The sequence below is a fragment of the Stigmatopora argus genome, chromosome 17 (genome assembly GCF_051989625.1).
Source record: "Stigmatopora argus isolate UIUO_Sarg chromosome 17, RoL_Sarg_1.0, whole genome shotgun sequence".
Taxonomy (NCBI): Eukaryota; Metazoa; Chordata; class Actinopteri; order Syngnathiformes; family Syngnathidae; genus Stigmatopora; species Stigmatopora argus.
The window spans coordinates 14,646,977-14,668,780 of NC_135403.1; the positions used below are offsets into that span (position 1 = coordinate 14,646,977).

A 21,804-nucleotide genomic window follows, 5' to 3' on the forward strand; every position below is an offset into this window, starting at 1 on the left:
AGATATTGGACTTCATTAACTTTCAGATTTGGGGAATTTGGCTTGATTGGTTATTGCGCAAAGTACAATTGAAAGATGGCTGTTGATTTTTTTCCAACTTGAAAACTTGTTTCCGACTTATTTTGTGTTGAGGGGCCCCGTGGGAGGGCTCAAAACGTCACTGGCTTCGGTGAGGACGCTCACTAAAATTGTTGTTAATTTGTGGAAAGATTAAAATCAAGTATATTAGATCGTACTTTTTCAACGCCAAATATTTACCATTCGATAGACGCCATGTTCTGATGCACTTAAGCCCATCGCGCAATAAAGACGAGACGGTCGTGGAAACGTCATGGGTTTCATCTATACCAAGGGTGTCAGACTCGGTTGATTCGCGGGCCGCTTTAATGTCAACTCCATTTCACGTGGGCCGGACCATTTTAGATATCATATTTAGATTTATTTTTTTAATAAATGGATTAAAAGCCCTGAATATTCCGTTTTTTATAGATCTAAAACAATGTTTATTTGAGCTTTTTTTAATATATATTTTTAAATTTTACAAAATGATTTTTGAACGAAAAACACAGAAAAAATGGATTAAAAAATGATAATTATTGATTTAAAAGGGAAAATCAGGGAATGTAATATACATCATCTATACTCTTCATTTTAATTTGATCCTAAAACAGAAATGATTGACTTTCCCGGGCCACACAAAATAATGCGGCGGGCCAGATTTGGCCCCCGGGCTGCCACTTTGACACAAGTGATCTATGCAGATGCGAAACGTTGCATCAATTATTACAGGGTTTTTTTTTATCTTATGTACGTCCTTGGCATCGGCTAAAAGTCATTCGTTTGCGTTTTTTTTTTTGAAAAGTCGAGCGCGGAAAAAGTCCGGGAACGAGGCTGTTCCGCTTCTCGGTCAAAAACGGCAGGCGGAGGAGGGAGGGAGGGAGGGAGGGAGGATGCGCCCGGCGACCGATGGAACGGAATCCTCGCTCGATGACAGCGCCGGTGATTTGTGGACGATTTTACGAGCGGCGGCCGGCCGGGCGAAGAGAAGGAGAAGAACTTTGTGGTACGGCGAAGGTGAGCCGTCAAGGTGAGCCTCAACTCCCGAAAAAAAAAACACTTTGCCAAATCCCATTTTCCGGCCACATGATGAAAAAGCGCAGGGACTCCCTCCATCTTCCCCCCTCCTCTCCCCTCCGCCCACGCCTTTTTTTCCCGTCCAATTTGCACGGAAAGTCAAAAGCGGCGACGGCGCTCCGCTTCGTGGCCTTTTTAAAAAGCTTAGCGCTCTCCATCCGTCTTGCGGCCACTCCGCATTGTCTCCAAACCCGCAAAAAAAAACAACGGAACGTCCTCAAAGCGCTCTTCGGTGAGTAAAATGAGGAAGGTTTGCCGTCCCTCCGTGTAGCGCCATCCATCATACCTTTTATACGGAGACCTAATTATATTGGCCCGCGCGACGGTACCATTCATCCCGGCAAGATTTTGCGGCGTTTTTTTGTGGGGCGCCGGCTCACGCGGCTTTGACAGCCGACGGGAGCGACACCCGTGCAGATGGTTCGGGGTCAACGAGATCGCGCGGGGGGTCGCGGCGCACTCATAACACTAATTAGTCGCGATAATTAAACTCGCGAGCCGTCGCCGCGCGGTGGGAGGGTGGGCGGGGGCGGATGCGGGGGGATTTGCTTTCCCGCCTCCGCCGCCACGTGCTAATCAGAACGAGGGCGCTTTAAGGCTTTGGAAGGCTCTCAAACGCAGTTAGGTGGAAGCTAAATTAGAAGTGGAGATAGATAGACGGATGGATGGACGGGCAGCTCGGCAAGAACAAAAGACGGACAATTCAATTGAAGGCAGAAAAAGTGAAAAACGCCTGAGGAAGGAATGGCCTTGAGGAAAGCTTCAAAACCGCTTTTGGGGCCACTCAAACTTTTTCAGACACTCCATTTTTGGTACGTTTGGTCCACACCAACACTTTGCCCTTAAACCTTATTGGCCAGTTTTCTCAAGTAATGCCTAAAATAGATACAACAGCCATGCTATATTTCCTCTAAATCACCAAGTTTCACAAACGAATATTTTTCCAGTTTAAAACCCCTCCCAAAAACCTCCCATTAGCATTCTGTTTTCGAACCAGCGCTCATTGATAAAAACCTCAAAGCACTACATACACCACACCTACACTTTGCCCTTAACCTTATCAGCCAGTTTTCTCAAGTAATGCCTAAAATAGATACAACAGCCATGCTATATTTCCTCCAAATTACCAAATTTCACAAACAAAAGGTATTTTTCCAGTCTAAACCCCCCCAAAAAACCTCCCATTAGCTTTCTATTCTGTTTTCGAACCAGCGCTCGTTAATAAAAACCTCAAAGCACACCTACACTTTTACAGTTTTCTAAAATAATGCCTGAAATAGACACAACAGCCATGCTATATTTCCTCTAAATCACCAAGTTTCACAAACAAAAGGTATTTTCCAGTCTAACCCCCCCAAACCTCCCATTAGCTTTCTATTCTGTTTTCGAACCGGCACTTGTTCATAAAAACCTGAAAGCGGCACCAGCGCTCCAATCTGCACTGTTAACTCCCCCCCTAAAGGCCTAATTACTCAAATACGGCGTCCAGTCCAGCGTAAAGCTCCAAGTATGATCCCCAGATATAAAAATCAAGTGTCCAGGGTGCTCCAGCCGCCAGCACTTGAACGCCACCAGCCACATTTCAGCCCTGAAGATACAATCAAGTTCAAGTGTGTGGACTCAAGCGCTCTCCAAAGTGGCTTTTTTTTTCTCCACACGTGTGGTCCGTCCTAAACGAGAGCCCAATCGATTTGGACGGCAGCCAACAAAGTCGACATGTGCCGTCAAAAACAATGCTTTGTCTCAAGAGTTTAAGCGGAACGCCGTCGAGACGAACGCACCTATTTCGTATTTCTCCGACGCGTGCCTCGGCATAATTTCCCGCGTTTGTTTACCGCGCTGCGAGCGTCCCCCCGGGTGAGCGTTCCACGCACTCCCGATGGGGGAAAAAAAAAATAGGCGCTCCGCCGAGTGCGCCGCCGGCGGCGGCGGCGCTAATCCCCCGCTCCGTCGCCTAAACCCGCGAGATTAAGATGTCGGACGAGCACGAGCGAGCGCCGATCCGATCGCTATGCGAGATTAGCCGTAAGCGACACCGAGGTTTTCCGGGCGGAGGTTTCGGACGCCTGGCGGGGTCACTTGGCTCTCGGGAGTTCCGCGTGGTTATCGCTCGGTCATTAGAAGGCCGCAGATAGCGAGCGGTGGAGGTGGATTGATGGCGAGCATCGATCCAATTTACAAGTGTTTTGGCCCAACTCTCCTAATGGGGAAGATTTCTTTTTACGATACCGTATGACGGTCACGTGTCAAAGTGGCGGCCCGGGGGCCAAATCTGGCCCACCGCATCATTTTGTGCGGCCCGGGAAAGTCAATGATGAGTGCCGACTTTCTGTTTTAGGATCAAATTCAAATGAAGATTATAGATGTATATTCCATTTCCTGATTTTCCCCCTTTTAAATCAATAATTGTCATTTTTTAATCGATTTTTTCTGTGTTTTTAGTTCAAAAATCATGTTGTAAAATCTAAAAATATATTTTTAAAAAGCTCAAATAAACATTGTTTTAGATCTATAAAAAAACTGAATATTTGGGGCTTTTAATCCTGTTCTTTTAATCCATTTATTAAAAAAATATCTAAATATTATATCTAAAATGATCCGGCCCACGTGAAATCAAGTTGACGTTAAAGCGGCCCGCGAAGCAACCCGAGCGAGTCTGACACCCTTGCCGTATGTCAACGGGATCCGGATCTGGCTAAAAAACAAAGTACTATTTCATTCCCAACGGGGCAGTTTTATCCCCGAGTCCTCGTTTGACTTCCCCGTTGTTCCTGCAAGAACAGCAAAAACAAAGTCGGGAGCATCCACTTTAGTCGCTAGAGATCATTCCTTTCTACGTTCTCCGCCCTCGTTTGACGTGAAAAAAGATCAACTGCCAAAAAAGAGAACGTTCATCTCACAAGGTAAGCAAAGAATAATATTTCCTTGTTCCCGACGGCAGTTGAAAGTTGACTGGAAGCACATTTTCAACTCCAAAGTACTTCTTCTCTGTTGCATTTATTGGTGTAGCCGTTGTATTTGCGATGAGGACCACTATTTCCTTCAAGAGAACTTTAATTACCGTTTGCGCATTTTTAGCCCGGGGTGGAATATATTAAGTCACTGAACCGTAAATTGTAAAAAGGACTACAATTCCTTCCTCGTGTCGTTTTGCTTTCGCTCTTCTGAAGTGAGTACAAAAAAAAAGCGGGTACTACAGTCGCACCTCTACTTACGAATTCCTCTATTTTCAGGTTAAGAACGCTTTTATATGCAAATGAGTGCCTCCAGATACAAAACAAGATCCAAGTTACCAAATCCGCCAAAAAGTAAATGCATTCTCTTATCCGTTGTTTTATTTTGAAATAGTCGCGGATGCATTGATTCTCACTTGGGAACGTTTAAAGACATCATTTTCTTATCAATTTCTCTCATTTTTGTGTTTCTCACATCTTTTAATACAAAATTGGGACATTTTGACCCATTTTAAAGGGTTTCTTTGGTACTCGGACGTTTCGTCGAAAGACGTTTGGTCCCCGGACGTTTGGTAGAACGGGTTCGCGAGTCCCGAGGTAACGGTCGCCGAGGCGCTTCCTATCCCACGGTCGCTCCGAACGAGACGGTGAAATAATCGATTTAATTAATTTTGTCGGAGGAACTCTAGCGGTTATTCGTTTGGAATAGATTGGACCTCTCCAAAAGAAAAAAATCTGTTCAATCTAAACTCCCTTTGTTCGTTTGCCGAGCATTATCGAGCGAGGGACATTTGACCTGGCACGTTTTGTTGTCGTGTCTCTTTGACGAGAAAATCTAGGCTAGGTTTCGGGTTAAAATGTAATTAGCCACGAACCCGTCGTCGTTCCCGCGGCCTTTGTTTATTTGATTCTCACGGAAGGCCTTTTTCTTATCCGGAGAAAAGAGAAAAGACGGATTTTTTAATCGGCCCTGAATCGGCTCCGGGTCGGAGGGCGGGGCTAAGCTAGACCATGTTTGGAGCGGCGGCGCGCTTGAAAAAGGAAAGGCCAGGTCTCCGTAGCGCCGCGTGTAAATATTATGGTGGCCGCGGGGAAACGCAGCCCAGTGTTTACCGCTTCTGCTGTCCAAGTGGAACTTTGGGATGGCGAGTAAGCCCACCCATCGCATGGAGGAAGACCCCGCATGCCATCAAAAGTATTAAAAAAAAATGTTTACCAGTGTTTGGAGCCTGACATTTATCCAAAGTGGCCTTTAGTAAAAGTCAAAGCCGAGGCGTGAAGAGGTTTTCTGATGAGGCCCGTGACGTTTGCGTATCCGTCCTCCGTCCTCCGTCCCGCGTCCTCGGGGCCAGCGAGACAGACGCCGGCGTTTAATAGAGCAATATATCTGGAGCCATCAGCTCCCAGTCCAATCACATTGAAAATGAGCTCGGCCTTGGATTTAAGACCACGGGTCCGTCGGAAGACGGACGGTCTTTGCGCCTCATTTTTTGGGGGGCGCTAATAGACCGCGGGGACGCATTTCAACTGGACGCTTAACGTGAAAAGATGGCGGACACAAGCCGTTTTTCGCATTTTTTTCTTTTTAAATCGGGCAAAATAGCAGGATTATCAATCAAGAATGACTCGGCAAAATAGCGTTTTTTGGGGCTGGTGACGTTTTGAGAAAAGTCGCATTATTCAGGGGTGTCAGACTTCGCGGGCCGCATTAACGTCAACATGATTTCATGTGGGCCGGACCATTTTAGATATAATATTTAGATTTTTTAATTTTTATAAATGTATTAAAAGAACTGGATTAAAAGCCCTGAATATTCCATTTTTATAGGTCTAAAACAATGTTTATTTTAGTTTTTTATATATATTTTTAGATTTTGCAAAATGATTTTTGAACTAAAACACAGAAAAAATGGATTAAAAAATGACAATGATTGATTTAAAAGGGGGAAAATCCGGAAATGTAATATACATCTATACTCTTCGTTTTAATTTGATCATAAAACAGAAAGTCGGCACTCATCATTGACTTTCCTGGGCCACACAGAATGATGCGGCGGGCCAGATTTGGCCCACGGGCCGCCACTTTGACAAACATGCATTATATTTTTCAGGTGTCAAAATATCACATCAAAAATGGTTTCAAATGCCCAAACTAATAAAGGAATATTCATTTTTCGGCATGAAATTTCACAGCTATTAGGGAGGAAGAAAACAATTATGATAATGAAGGTACTATGCATTTTAAAAAGTGTTTTGGATCGAGTCGAGCAAAATATCGGAATTATCAAAACGACAATTATTCAGGAAAATTGGATATGTGCTGGTAGCATTTTGCATTTTTCGCATTTCCAAAAACTTTTTTGGCTGTTTTACAAGACGTCCGGGCAAAATATGAATGAAAAATAATCTGTAATAGCCAAACGGTGGTCATAGCAATAAAGGAATATTCCTTTTTGGCATGAAACTTCAATTTCACAGCCACTATTTGTGCGCCAGGGAGGAAGAAAACAATTATGATAATGACGCTATTATGCATTTAAAAAAAGATGATGATGAATATATTCCAAGAGAAATGAGCATGTAATATTCAAGCCCGAGGCCACGCTCTGCTAAGAAGTGGCGCCGTGTCCACGCCTCGGTTAGCGTCGCCTTTGTAGCAGACTGTTGCTGTTCCACAGGATTTACAGTAACAGCTCATATGTTTTTGGGCTTTTTTTATGGGTACTTATTTTGGATTTACTTAACACTTTCTCCGCCGCCGACGGCAATAGGCGTCCATTCCGTTTGAAGCGGGACATACGGCAACGATCGCTCGCTCAAACGCATCTTTGGCGGTGATTACAATTTTTTTTTTTAATACGACACGTTGCATGTTAAACACAACGAATATACCGGTTTTCCATCTCCTGTCCTCCCGTTCGTGTCGTCAACTTTTAAGAAGGCTGATCAATTCATTTCCATAAAGTATCATATTGGACAATTTGAATAGTTATGAATCAGTGGTAGTGGTGACCGTTTCGATTCTACTTCTCTATTGATGAGTTATTGATTGTGTGCACTTTACGGTGAAGCTTTAAATCTCATTCCACTCCTACAATGACAATAAAGACATTGAATTCAATCATTTATCGTGTAAAAATCAATCACTAAGACACGACAAATCCTACATGATCTCATTGCTTAAACACTGCAACTGCAACTCTCTCTTTCTCTATTTCAAATGTGGAAGCCAGCCACTTGAATTCTCGGCCTGGATTTCAACACTTGCACCATCCAAAAACAGCGCCAGCCATTTTTTTTCCGTCCCCAACACCAGCGAGCGCAATCCGAGGGGATTACAAACATCTCCGCCACTTCAAACAATGAAACGCCTTATTAAACAGCAACATGACGGGGCCGGTGGGACGGACGCACTTTTCATGTGTACACACACACAATGTTGCTACACACACGTACACACAATGTTGCAGTTACAGTTACAGGTCGAGCCGTCGCAAACTAAGCCAATAAACCAGCGCTCCGAGTCATCTGGGCCCCGCGGCGTAATTCCACGCGCCCTACTCGTTCGTCTCCGCCATTGAAAAAGCACGGCCCGTCTATGCAGAAACGTCCCCCCTTCCCCACCCCGTCTCCGGGTTGCTAATTGAGCGGCGCAGTGGAGGCGACGTCAAAGTCATTTGGAATGAGATGCGCGCGCTCTCAGTCGAGGGAACATCATTTGTCTGGAAATCAGCGGATGTCGCGCAAGCGCTTTATTGCGCCGACAAGCCTATTTGCTCCCAAATGGACCCTTGCCAGAGCGCCAGCGTATTGCATCGTTCCTTTTTTTTCCCCCTGGCCGGGTGGAAAATAATAAGGCTATTGACAAAAAAAGAGAGCGGGTTCGGAATATCGTTCTACCGTAGGAAGAGTTTTGAGCATTTCAAAATAAAAGAACGCCAAGGGAGGATTCGTGATTTTCGCGCCGGAGAAATCCATACTTCAGATGCGATCGCAATTACGTATCATAACGTCTTGTTATTTTCCCATAACAGCTAGCGTAGCCTTTTCTAGCAGTTGTGTTCTCGTGTTATTTGTCGTACAATTTTGAAGTATGGCTCCCTCTAGTGACACTCGATGAATTCAATCGTGCAATTCAACATGTTTAGATGATTCAAATATCTACAACTTGTTTAACTGGATACCGAAAAAAAGTTTTCCCTCAAAGATAAGCCATGTAAAAGTGTCCAAGTTTGATTAAAAAGAATAAGGCGCCGCAAGGGCCACTTTTAATATTATTATTAATATAAATCATGATTTTTTTTTCCCTTTTCACTGAAGCATTCAGGCACGCTGGTGATGAATGGCTCGCTCAACGGATCGTTACACTTGCATTAAATCGGCGCTCGTGATCAGGCATAACTAGCGGCAAAGCGCTATTTCGGTTCATTTATGACAAATACTTGGCTATGTAAACTTCATGTATGAATATGTTTCGGTGTACGTGACGAGGACGGGCGGGCGTTTTAACTCTTTCTGTGCCGTTGACATTGATAAATATCCAATTGAAATTCTTTCGAATAAGTTTATTACCGGTAAGGCTAACGGTTTTACAGCCCCCTTGTGTTACCCACACATACCGTATTTGCTCGCATACAGGCCACCCCTGCGTATAAGCCACACCCTTAAAATTGCCTTAAAAATGGTTGAATTTTACAATTTCTCGCGTATAAGCCTGCCCAATTTTCACCTCCATATTCATGGTTTTAATAGTGTGACTTTGAAGGGAAATTAATCGTATTTCTGCGATACTGTATCAATCGAAAGCACATTATTAGGGTCAATATTATAAGGAATTAATTCATCCAGTAATGGTTGTTTTTTTACTGCAAAACAGAAAATAACCAACAAATAGTAAATGTTTTTTCCCCGACATCTACTGGTGAAAAAGAGTATAGCACACCGTTTAGTCATCTTTTTTTGTTACAAATACGGCTTATATGCGAGAAAATACAGTAATTTGCCATGGGCGATGACAAACAAATAAGCAATTTTACACGAACGAATGAATAGCGCTGGGAATTTTATGTTATTTTACAAGTCTTTAGCGGTCCTAAGCAAAGGGTAACGTCGGCTGGTGTTTATAATAACAAGCTAGCTAGCCATGGGGAATTAGCGAGGCTATTAGCCAATCCTCGAGGCGGGCTGAAAGGATACGAGACCAAACGTAGGATTGATCAAATAATTCATTTCCACCAAAGGGCTTGAAATAAAGTCCACTTGAAGCCCGGACCGCCGCGCGACTCCATGAATCTTTCAAGAGGCGCTACCTGATATGGAAATGAGCCGCCGGGGCGCTCGTCGACGTTCAAAGTCGGCGGGCATGTCCGTCGACAAAGAACGCGACGAGAGCGTCGAGAGCGTCCGCGTCCGCGGCACATGTAGGTCATTCCCACATTTCCCGGTGGAAATGAAACCCGTTTTAGGATTAGAGGCCGTGATTCATGACGATTCCATTTAATTACGGCGGGAGGTGGCCGACCGGCGCCTCGGCTTTTAGCGTATTAGCTTCTCCTCCGGCGGGCGGCGACTACGCTATTGTGCGTCCGAGCTCCGCTGTAATTCGGACTTGTTTACACGCGCAGATTAGGGCGAGTCATCACGTTAAGGCGAGATATTCAACTCGATTTAATGTCCTTCCCGCTACGTCGGAGTGTTATCGCGTGGATTTTAAGGGTTTTAAAACAGTCCGTGTATTTGACTCATGTTATTGCATGGTTAAAAAAACCTTAATTTTGTCTAAACTATTATATTGCGAGTGCAGTTTTGCTCCGACCGCATCTTCAATTTGTTTCCCGCTCAAGACCCACGCCATAACGAGCGTCACCCGTAAAAGGTGGACTTTCCCAGCTCGTTTGCATTGATTGCCACGTAGCGGTCCGCCTTCCTTCGCCATTTGAGGCGCAAAACTTGACGAGGCGATGATTGCGAGGGAATGAAATGGATTTGGAATCCGGCTGGACCGGAGAAAAGGAGGCCAAATGAGCTCCAAAACGCGCCGCCGGGCTCATTGGCTTAATAAAAGAGCCAGCGTCGATCATTACGTCCGCCTCCCGAGTGCCTATAAATCACCAATACGCCGTGTCCTAAAATGGACGATTGCCAAAAGTGGAGAGTGGTAAATTTACCTGGCGCGAGCGGCGATAAAATTCACTAAATACCTCGGAATAAAAGTTCCTTGATGTAAAAATCAGGCGACGCCAATCGCACGGCGTTCCACCTGTTGAATTATTCACGAGTCAGACCTGTTGGGGGCTGACGAAAATCCGACACATCAGCAGTTCGCCGCCACCCAAGCCCAAAAAACGGAGAAGGGGGAAGAGAAAAATGGGGAAACATAAAAGGAGGCCGTCAGAAAAGTAGGAATCAAACTATTCGCCGTACGTCGTTGCTTTGAGAAGGCTTTAATATTTCATGGTATTAATAGAGCGCGTACATACAAATGTGGGGGAAACCTTACGTTACGCAACTGGATCACGGGATCTGTGATCTGGATTAAAAGACGCACCGACCGGCTTTACTTTTGTAGAGCTTATCGCGAGTTGTGCTTAAAAATTGATAAATATCACTGCCGCTTGGATTCGAGTAGATATATATGTATTTGCTTCAGAATGGTTCATGGAGAGAATATTTTTGCAGGCTAAACGCTGCTTTGAACCAACATGGCCGACTTTCACTACAACTTGGGATATGGGTCCTTGAGACTTTTTTGAGTATATTGTTACGAAATACATGTCCACCAAATATCAGGGTCCAAAGTCAAACTGGCTTTGGGGGCTGAATTTTTATTTAAAAAAACAACCGAACAAAGAAGTCCAAGTGTTGCTCACCAAAGACGGTTTCAAACCAACATGGCCGACTTCCACTTGAAATTTGGGCAGGGGTCCTTTAGACTTTTTCGTGCGTCCTGTTACAAAATACATGTCCACCAAATATCAAGGTCCAAAGTCAAACAGGCTTGGGGGGCTGATTTTTTATTTTTTTTTAAACACCAAGAAGTCTTTAGGAGTTGCTCACCAAAGACGGTTTCAAACCAACATGGCCAACTTCAACTAGAAATTTGGGCACTTGAGACTTTTTTATGATCAAAATGTCCACCAAATATCAAGTCAAACTGCCTTAGGGGCTGAATTTGACAAAAAAACAAACCAAACTTCCCATACGGCCCTGCGGTACATCGACTACGACGACGGCGCCGCCCCCGTCGCCCCCTTCTTCATCTCCATCGCGCATCGGGATCCGGAGATCGACCTTTGCCGCCACGCCGCACGCTCTCCATCTGACGCTAACCCTTTTGACAGCGGTCGTCCGCCCGGACGATAACGAAGGGCGCCGTGGTCCCGCCGCGCGGCGGCGAATTACCGTCACGCGCGTCACCGCCGCTTGGCCGGCGGGTGGCGAAGCGCGCGTGACTGGGGATCGTAAACGTATTTATGGCTTTTCCCGTAAATATAATCATCCATCAGGAGGCCCAATCATAAAACGCTGATTCACGAAGCGGCTCCAAAAGAAAATGTTTTAATAGCCCCGTCACCTTATGTCAAAATAACGGCGCGGAGAACATTACTCGCAAAGGACACGACCGGCAAACGGCGACGGAGAACGGCCCGGGGGCGCGCGGCTAAACTTTGCCGCGTTTCACGGAGCCTTTGCCAGATTACAGAAAAAAAGGCGAGGCATTAAAAGGCAAAAAAAGGCAGATTGAAGAAGAAAACGGAAACGCCTAATTCGTTTTTACTGGAAGGCAAAGATGGCTCCGGAAGTTTAATCTAATCTGAAAAGGGATTGGACGCCAATGGGAGACGTAAATATCGTGCCATGATAAAAATTAGCGACAAGTTTCAATTGTAAAGTCTCCCTTTGTACGTGCTATATCAATGACTACAATACACATTAGCATCATTAGCTTGGAAGAACTATACTACATCTTAAGATAGTTTTTATGTACGATAAAAATTTCAAATGACTTCCTGGTTTTGCCTCCATTTTAAAGTCAGCCGTGTTGAAATCATCGGCCGAATAAATGTCAAAAAAAAGAAAAGGGCGTACAAAAGTACTGCCCAAAACTGCAAAGAACCTAGTGGACGCGAGTGGAATTACACCCGCCTACTGTTTACAGTTCCACCAGAAAACACGGACAAGAACGGTGAAATGTCATGCCGCAGAATGCATTTTTCCAAAGAGTTTTAATTGTTAAGATGCTAAACTTAGTAGTTTGAAAACAACAGCTATTTGCGCACAGGTAGCATGTGCGCGCCGCAAGCGCTTGACTGGAGCAGCGGCGCGTTGGCCCACGTGACCGTTCCCCAGTCGGGACGGCGTCGCTAACCCCCGGAGGGGAAGTGCTCGGGCCCCCCCACGACCCGCGTGCACCTTTCGGTTGACGGGCGCAGAGGATTGGAGTATTTCAATTTGAGCGTGAGCATGGGGCGGGCGCCATCCCGCCGGGGACGGGCGCTCCGACGCATTTCCTTGATCAATGGCTGGGAAAATTAACATAATACATCATTCTGTGGCATAAAACAGAGATGAAGAAACACGGCCTGAAGCTCAAGAGCTACACTTTGTCACTTTTAAATGCCAACTGTCAAAACGGCGACACGTTGGAGAATTACGAGCAAATACGCCGCTTGTATTTTGGAGGGGAAAAAAGCTAGTTTATTGCCATGCTAACCTCAACAGCCCTAGGAACCAAAACAACAAACATTCCTTTCTTATAACAATAGCCGCTTTGGGCTAACTTAGCTCATGCTAACTTTAGCTGTAGACTATTGGTGACAAAGCGGTGGCCCGGGGGCGAGCTCGGGCCCACTAAGTAAATCATGTGTGTCCACTACCAGTTTTGTGCTAAAAATTCAACTGAAAAATATAACGAATATTTACAGTTTTGTTCAAAGTACACGCAAGTCGCCAAAGCTGTTATTATTGTTATTACTATCCCATTATTGAGGCGCCAAACTTTTACTTTTATTTTCCCCAATGTCGATTTTTACGAGTCGTACCCGAACGCGGCGCGCCGCTATCGGTCGCCGACGACCACGTTACATCGTTTTCAAAATTCCGCCACGGACAAAATTGCCGCTCTTTCCAAACCTGAATTTTCCATTTTACAGCGCGCCAATTATTTTGAATTAAGGGAGAACCCTTTTCATTTTTTCGCGTTTTCGCCGAGTTTTCCGTTTATTTTCGTCACTCCCGTGGACGGAAAACCAACTTTTGGAACAGAACATTAACGTTCAGAGTTGCCATTTTTCAGAACGACGAAAGAGCCAATCAAATGCGCAATTAACACTCCTCGCACCCGCATATTTTCCGGTAGCGTCCCGGCAGAAAGAAGACGTCAAGGCATTATGTTTACTGGCGAGCGCTTAAATTTGTGCGTCGGCGCGGCGTAATGGTTTCCGGTCGGGTACGCTCAACCGAGGGCACGGCGCCAAAAAGCAATGAGGAATTGGGTGGCGAATTTTGGAATGTGACAGAAGGCATTAACGGCGAGCGCTCGCTGGGCCGCGGCGGCGCCGTAACACGCGGGTTTTCCAGACGGCGTCGTGACACTTTGGACGTGAAGTTCTGCAATTAAAGTCTGCCGCGGGCGCCAAATGTGTGCGGGAAATTGAAATTCGAGATTTTCAGAATACTTGAAAAATGTCCGTCTATCACTTTACCCAATTGGATCGATTGGACTTGAGGTTGACAGACAAATTTTGGAGAAAAAAAAGTGCAAAAGCGTTTCAATAGCATTTCCTCGATGGCCAGGAATTTTCACGTCTTCATTTTTATCCAAGAAATTCTAAACGGTTACCCGGAAACCCTCCCTTCGATGACAGCATGGGTTTCTACTCTGCAGAGGCGAACCGTTACTTAGAAAAATGATTTAAAGTTTGCGATCGGTGAGATTTTTGATCGGTCCTTTTTAAATACCATTCTATCATTTAATCGGATGACAGCGGTCCGATTTCATGTGGCGTCTTTATACCCGAGGAGCCACTTGGGTTGTGGGTTTGTTTCCGTGGCAACGCGAGGACAGCGTGGAAGAGCCCTAAAAGCAGCTAAGTTGACTTGTTCGTGCGCAGCGGGAGTCTTTGCAGCTGCTTCCATTTTTTGTTTTTTTCCACTGGCATGCACAAGCCAAGCCGCCAGCTACCTGGGGAGACGTTTTTACAACGGCGCCATCGACGTATGGCGTTTTACGCGACATTAGTCAAGTCGCACGAGTGCACGAGTTCACTTAAAAGCCCCCGGCGTCAATCTTTCTTTTAGACGTCGCTCGGATAGATTTGTACGTGGCCAGACGTACGTTAGCTACCTTATTTGGCGTTGGCGCTGCTTTTCAGGGGGAGTTATAGTGCACCTTGTGGGATGGATGACTTTACAATTTTTTCATATAGTTTAAGAATGTGTTCCAGTCAGTGAAATATTTTACGTTTTACTAGCGATATTCAACTAAATAATCTTTTTACATGGAGTGATGCGCCTTCCTGTCCTCCCTTAACTGGGTCGCTTTTTAAGAACGTGGATTCGAGACGTTACCTAAATGATCATTTGGGTATTTTTTGTACAATTTGAACCGTTTTAGGCGAGTCTTGTTTGTTTATCATTGACAAGATTTGTCTGTAAATAGCGGGACGTTATCGATTCCCGCCCGGCAACCATTTTCAAAGCATAAAAGCCGAACACGTCGCATCACGGTGGACTCACCTTCCCCACGTAGAGCGGCTCGTTTCCCGTGAACTCCTCCAGCACGAAGAACTGGTTCCAAACCCAGCTGCGCCTGTGCCTGTTCAGGGCGCCCCGGGGGGCCGCACCTGAGCGCCAAGACTCGTCCGCGTCCCCCGAGCCGGCGTCGTCGTCGTCGCCGGGGCCCGAGCAAGCCCCCTGCTGGAGGGGAAGCAGGAGGCCGAGGAGCGCCAGGAGAGCCGGCGCTCCGCGCACGGCTGAGCGCCGCCGCCGCGCCATCATCTGCGCCTCCCCCCGCGCTGCTCCAAAGCGCGCTCGGGCCAGAGGAGGTCCAAAAAAAAAAGTAATAAAAAAAAAAGAAGCTAAAATGTCAAAACCCCTGGGGGTTTTTATCCACACAGTCCCGAGCTCGTTTCTCTTCACGGTGCAGTCAAGCTCGGCATTCTGCGGCGCGCCTCCTCATTTCTTCCCGATCGGAGACTAAAAGCGAGGTAATTCCTTCCACTCGGGCGCCGCCGACTTGACATTAAAGGCGGCTAACAGGGTCAGCGGCGGCCCAGGAGCTTTGCCACGGCCAGGTCCGATAATTGCCACCTATCGGAGAGCGCTGAAAAAAAAAATAGAAGATACCACAACGTCAAGTCTCGGCCAAAAAGACGCTCCGCTCCGCCACCGTGGAGTAATGGGATTACTGGCGCGAGTGGAATGTGATTACCGGCGCACCAGTAATGACGCGCGCGCGCTTGGGAACGGGGCGGAAAAAAACGCTCCGGACCGTCAATTGGGTCACCGGCTTTAAGAGGATAGAAAAAGGGATCGTTTGGAAAGAAGAAGAAGAAGAAGAAGAAAAAGGAAAAGTACTTCCACTACTGGCTCTTGAAATTTTCAACCCCCCCCCCCAAAAAAAAAAAATATGTGGCACCATTATTCATCTTTAATGGACTCCGGGAAAAATGACGCTATAAAATAAGCGCTTGGAGCTAAAATGTCAGACTTGCTGTGTTGTTTCACACTTGAACTCTTTGGAGCTTGGACTCGGGATAGAAGACATTTTTAAATACATTTGTGTGGCTTGAACAAATTTGCCCCCTCGTCTTCCTTAAATAAAGCGACCGCTACGTTGTAATGCCACTTATAGTCACGTAGCATGTACCGTATATGCTAGAAATTCTTTTAAGGTAGGCAATTTCATCTCGTGACTGTTACATCATGTATTTAGAAATGTTTCTTGACCTCTGACATGGATCCGATCCCAAAGTCTGATTTTTTTCCGCTATGCTAATTTCATTAGCTTCCACTGACGGTTATAAATAGGCTTAACTTGTCATGCTACTTACAGTCATGTAGCATGTACCGTATATGCTAGAAATTATTTTAGGGTACTCGCTAACAATCAATTTCCTCTTGTGACGGTTAAGTCATGTATTTATAAATGTTTCTTTTTGAAAATGGTTGGTATACCTTGACCTCTGACATTGATCCGATCCCAAAGTCTGATTTTTTTTTACGCTATGCTAATTTTATTAGCTTCCACTGACGGTTATAAATAGGCTTAACTTGTAATGCTACTTACAGTCATGTAGCATGTACAGTCAATCAGATTTCATTTTGTATTTAAACAAAAAAAAAGAGCAGCCGCCGAGTCCTTGACCCGGCGTGACCATCAAAGACCCCCACGCTAACGAGCGCGCCCCACCAAAGGTTAGTCAGCCGGCTGCCAATTATCTGGCCGCGCGGCGGCAAGGTCGTCATTTGAGCGCCACGTCACTGCGGTGTGGCCACGCTAAACAAGTCACGTGGCGCGAGCGGGCGGGCGACGCCCGCGGGTCAGATTAAAAATAAATCGTCGGCGCCTTTGACCTCGAGCCGGACGCGCCGTGCCATGCGCCGTGCCGCGCCGCCATTCGTCTTCCCGCCGCGGCCGGCTTCGTGACACTCGAGTGGAAAGGCGGAGGAAGTCGGCGCGGCGGGTCGTGAACTTAGAAGCCACCCCGCGAGGAACGCGGCCGGCGCCAAGAAATGCCACGTAAGCGGCGGGGGGTCACGCGAGAGGAGACGTTGGGGAAGTTGGACCGCACGCGAGAAGACACGCTGGCAAAATTGAACATTGAGAAACTACGTAGACTGAATTTAAGCTTCTTTTGTGGGCCACGTTCAACGATATTTTCCTCATCGGCGCCGTCAGACGACGGCAGCGGATAGCGGTTTCGTGTCCGTCAAATCTTCGTCTCCATGGTGAGTTGGAGCGATATTTAGCGGGCGGAATGTGGAAGAGGCGAGCATGACATTTTGATGGCCTGGATGGAAAGTGGAACAGATTTGTCCGCGGGGCAACAGGAGCGAGCTCGCTCGGCGAGCCGGCCAGCGTTCAAGAAGGTATGGCGGAATACGGGTGGGGGTGGAGGATGGGCCGGGGGGAACGGGGGGGCGAGGGGTCGGCCCACAAAAAGAGCACAAACGTTGGTCACGTGGGGGGGCTTTAGGGGGGACCGTGACACACAAACGTGCCTTCAACCACACGCTTATTTGACAATGAATTCATCTTTCTGCCCTTTAATCTGGGGGGAAAAAGAAAGCACCCTTTATATACATTACAAAAAAATTAAAAATACTCTTCCCCTATAATTCTCAGGTGTCCAAGCAGCGACTCGGGGGCCAGAGCCGGCCCGCTACATCATTTAACGTGGCCGGGGAAAGTGAATCACGTGACATCTTTGTGTTTTAGGATCAAATTCATTTCAAGATGATTGATATATAGAGAATATTGATTCCACCCGTTTTTTTGTATTTAGAAACATATGAAATGCTGCTCTAATTCATATTTTTGGGGGGACGGCGTGACCTTGTGGAGGACTTCCTGCGGCCGGCAGCTAAAGGGGCGGTCCTATGAGGGAAGGGCTTTGGGTGTCAAATGAAGTGAACACAGGAGATAACGCGGGCCACGCGGCCCCCCGCGGCCGCCCCTGTTTGCTTTACACGCTGTTGTTCTAATCCCATTTAACAGGAAGCACAACAGGATTAGCGGCGCCCAGGGCGGGACGACCAATCACACGCTGGCTGGCTATTTCATTGTCGCAAACCGGGAAAAAATAAAGTGGACGACTATTGTTGTCAATGGCGGGCAATGAGGGAAATACATTGATTTTTTTTCTGGGGGGAGTGTTCTGTCATTTTTTAGGTATTTGAAAGCTTAATATCGGGATTTTAGAATTGGATTTGATATTTTTCACCCAAAAATGTCAACCTATAGGACCCACAATGATGATTGGAAAAGCACATTCCACCAAAAAAGTCATTGATTGAACCCTTAGAGTCATTTAAGTTCACAGTCAACATTATTCAACCCCCCAAAAAGCCACTTGGCTCCTATTCAATTGAACTCTAACCACACACACAAAATGGTCATTAAAAGTCAACTCGGACCTATCAAAAACAATATTTTACATTTAACTAGGACCCACTTTTTTGATCCATTTCAAGCATACTACTTTAAAACAGTCCCAAAAAGTCATTATACCGAAGCCACCAAAACTCCCCATTGGAAGTCCAAACCACAAAAAAATCCTGCTTGCCTCTAATTGAAAACAAACAAATATCTAATAAAAAATGAATAAAATGAATCCATCAGTACCCACAAAAAAAAAAATCTCCTTTTGGCCGTCATTGTTTTTGACCAAAAACCTGCCATTAAATCCAATTGAAGCATTCCAACAAACGCTTGACATCTTCACCTTTTCACGTTCCAAGAAATTTCCGCACGATGCTCTCCACCTTTTGCATCCTTGACCAAAAGCTGACTCTTCTTCATTTTTTTAATACCAAAAAGCCACTTTGCAACAAGGACACATTCTCCACAAATGGCATTTTCCACTTAATCAAAAGCTTGATTTACGATGGAGTACGGGCAAGGACATTTCATTAGGAACACCTACAGAAAAACGTACCCTGTCAAATTCAAAATGAACCCCATTTTTACTCCATTTCCATAAAAATTCCAACATTTTCGAATCTATAACTAATTGATGATCTGGAATTGCATCAACACGAGCCATTCGGTGTACCTAATAAAGCGTCCTCCCTAGTCTGGACTCCTTTCTTACAAATGAGTACTACATTTTAACAGTTTTTTCATCACATTTCCAACCCCTCCGAAGCCAAATAAGCACACACCCACAATAACGTTGGTATCATTACCCATCAAGGCGTGTGACTTTCTACCCAGCACGATTCTTAAAGCCTCCATGATCAAATCCGACTATTTCCAAAAGGACGCCTTTTCTTTTGGAAATCCGACACACACACACGCGTTGCACATCCGTCAGCGAGTGTCATGTTCAAAAAAATAAATAATTAAAATCCCGCACAAAAGTTGCCCGGTCTCCGAGTGGCGTCCAAATTGAAGAGGAAAAGGCGGCGCGCGGGAAGAGCAAATGCAGAATACTAATGACGTGCCGGGAAAAAAGAAGCGCAAGAAGAAGAAGCGTCACTACTCACCCTCCGGCGGAACGGGCGAGAACTTCCTCCGGCGCAAAGTTGACCGAGCGGGATGGGAGGACGGCAAAGGGTCGCCAATTAGCTTCCAGCGCGGTGCATTCGCATCGCTGGCGTTGGCGTCGGCGTCGCGGCTCCGCGCGCTTCTGCTTTGGCTCGGGTGGGCTTTGCCTCGGCTTCACAATCGCTCGCTCTCTTTTTCTCTCTCTCTCTCTTTCTCTCTCTTGCGCAGTGCCTTCTCCTTCTCCTCCTCCTCGTCCTCCTCCTCCTCCTCCTAAGTGTGCCGATGACCAGCTGCAGGATTCTTCGGCTTCACCGGGGGTGTCCAATCTGCGACCCGTGGTGGGGGGAAGCATTCCAGCGCCACACTATATGGAAAAGACAGGACAAATAATGACTAAGTATGACATGTTGTCACGTTCATTGAGACGATTCTTTCATTTATTTGTGTTCCTTTTTGGCAAACGTTGATTTTTAGCTGCTTTTACTTTCGCCTTCATGGGTGTGTGGAAGTAATACGTCGTCGAAACTTGTAGAATTGGGATATCGTGATAAATGGCATTAAAAGAGTTCAAATGAGAGGGGTTCCTCATTTGTTTTTCATTTCAAAAATATTTATATATCCTCATTTAAAAGAGGAAAATGAGTTAACTTTTCAATTTTTACTACTATATAGTTTTTCAAAAGTCTATTTTTAAAGGGCAGGGCTAAAAAGTCTATTTTTTATTGTCTATACCAAGGGTGTCAAACTCGGGTTGGTTAACGTCAACTCGATTTCATGTTGGCCGGAACATTATAGATATAATATTTAGATTTATATTTATTTATTTTTTAATTGGATTATAAGAACTGGATCAAAAGCCCTAAATATTCCTTTTTTTATAGATCTAAAACAATGTTTATCTGAGCTTTTTTTTCTTATTAAGGGAAAACGTCTTATAATCATTTGTTTTTCATTTCAAATGGAAACACAATATTCTTTTTAATTATTTTCAATATTAAAGTGGAAAACCGAAAACATTTTTATATATTTATTTTTAGATTTAACAAAATGTTTTTTGAACCAAAAACACCAAAAGAAAAAAAATGGATTAAAAAATTGCAATTATTGATTTAAAAAGGGGAAAATCAGGAAATAGAATGTACATCTATACTCTTCATTTGAATTTGATCCTAAAACAGAAAGTTGGCACTCATCATTTACTCACTCGGGCCACACAAAATGATGCGGCGGGCCAGATTTGGCCCCCGGGCCACCACTTTGACACCTGTGGTCTATACATATCTATTTAAGAACTAAATGAAACGATGTCATTCCACTTCCATTTCAAAAGTAGAGTTATCTTGAAGAAAATGACATTCTCGGATTATTTTTGTTATGAATCCAAATGAAATATTTGCTGAAAAAGATGGAGCGGACATTTTTGCGTCAAGCTCCAACTCAAAAGCGCAGACGTGAATTTCGGAAGGCGCCAAGTTGTCAGTGGCAGATGGCTTGTGAAAACTCAAAGCTAGGAGGACATTGCAGACACCTTGGTCCACTCGCCTTCACTTTTCAAAAACCGCCGGCGTTTAAATCCATCCACAAAAAACTTTCAAAGAAATATCTAAAAGACAAGGCTATCCAAGTTATGACTATTGAATTGCCAGGCTTTCTCATGATCGATCAATTGTTTGTAGACTTTAAAATGGGCCTTTTGAGCCTTAATAAAGGGGAAAAACAGCAAATGTGTTCTATACATCTATCATATTCAATTTAAACAAGATCCTGAAAAAAATACTCGACACGGGTTTGACTTTAGTGGGCCGCACAAAATGACGCGGTGGCCCGGTTCTGCCCCCCGGGACGCCACTTTGACACCTGCTATAATCATGTCATGTTCACAATAGCGCCCTCTGCTGGATATTCAACAGTTAAAAAATAAAAATGGAAAAAAATACATCTGAGCCATTGCCATATTGTTTGTCCCTTCTGTTGCGCCCCCAAAAATGTTTGGCTAATTGAATTGTGAAATGTCACCACATAATTGGAACTACCCCAAAGACCCCCCCCCCCGGCATTCCTTCCAATTAGCGAAACACCCCAGAAAACACCACGCATTACTGAGATCAATGGGAGAAACATTCTTCAAATATCACAGCAGAGTCAAACCAGGCATCAACTCTTGCACTCGGCGTACTCACCGTCTGCCATTAATAATAAATAATCATTGTGTTTATTGACAAAAATGGTTTGCAATTTTTAAAAATGCATCTCATTCTTCGAGATGTACATGAGACAAAATGTGATGGACGCCGAGTTTGCTACATTTTACATGACCAAAAATATTATCCATTTTGTTAGGTCATAATTGTATATATACATACATACATACATACATACATACACACATACATACATACATACATACATACACATACATACATACATACATACATACACACATATACACACACACACACATACATACACACATATACACACATACATACACACACACATACATAT

General features: G+C 45.0%; 1 protein-coding gene and 1 long non-coding RNA gene across 2 annotated transcripts in view; one reads left to right on the forward strand and one right to left on the reverse strand.

Annotated features, from left to right (window-relative positions):
- LOC144091879 (cadherin-7) overlaps positions 1 to 19,621 on the reverse strand; it is a 63,968-nt gene extending 44,347 nt beyond the window's left edge. Inside the window, exons 1-2 of the mRNA XM_077624553.1 lie at positions 19,299 to 19,621; positions 14,826 to 15,411 (exon numbers count right to left, since the gene is read on the reverse strand). Of these exons, the coding sequence (XP_077480679.1) occupies positions 14,826 to 15,086 (261 nt within the window). The 5' untranslated portion in view covers positions 15,087 to 15,411; positions 19,299 to 19,621. The remainder of the gene's footprint in view (positions 1 to 14,825; positions 15,412 to 19,298) is intronic.
- Positions 1 to 21,804, forward strand: part of LOC144091706 (uncharacterized) — a 131,682-nt gene that overhangs the window by 59,787 nt on the left and 50,091 nt on the right. The window lies entirely within an intron of this gene.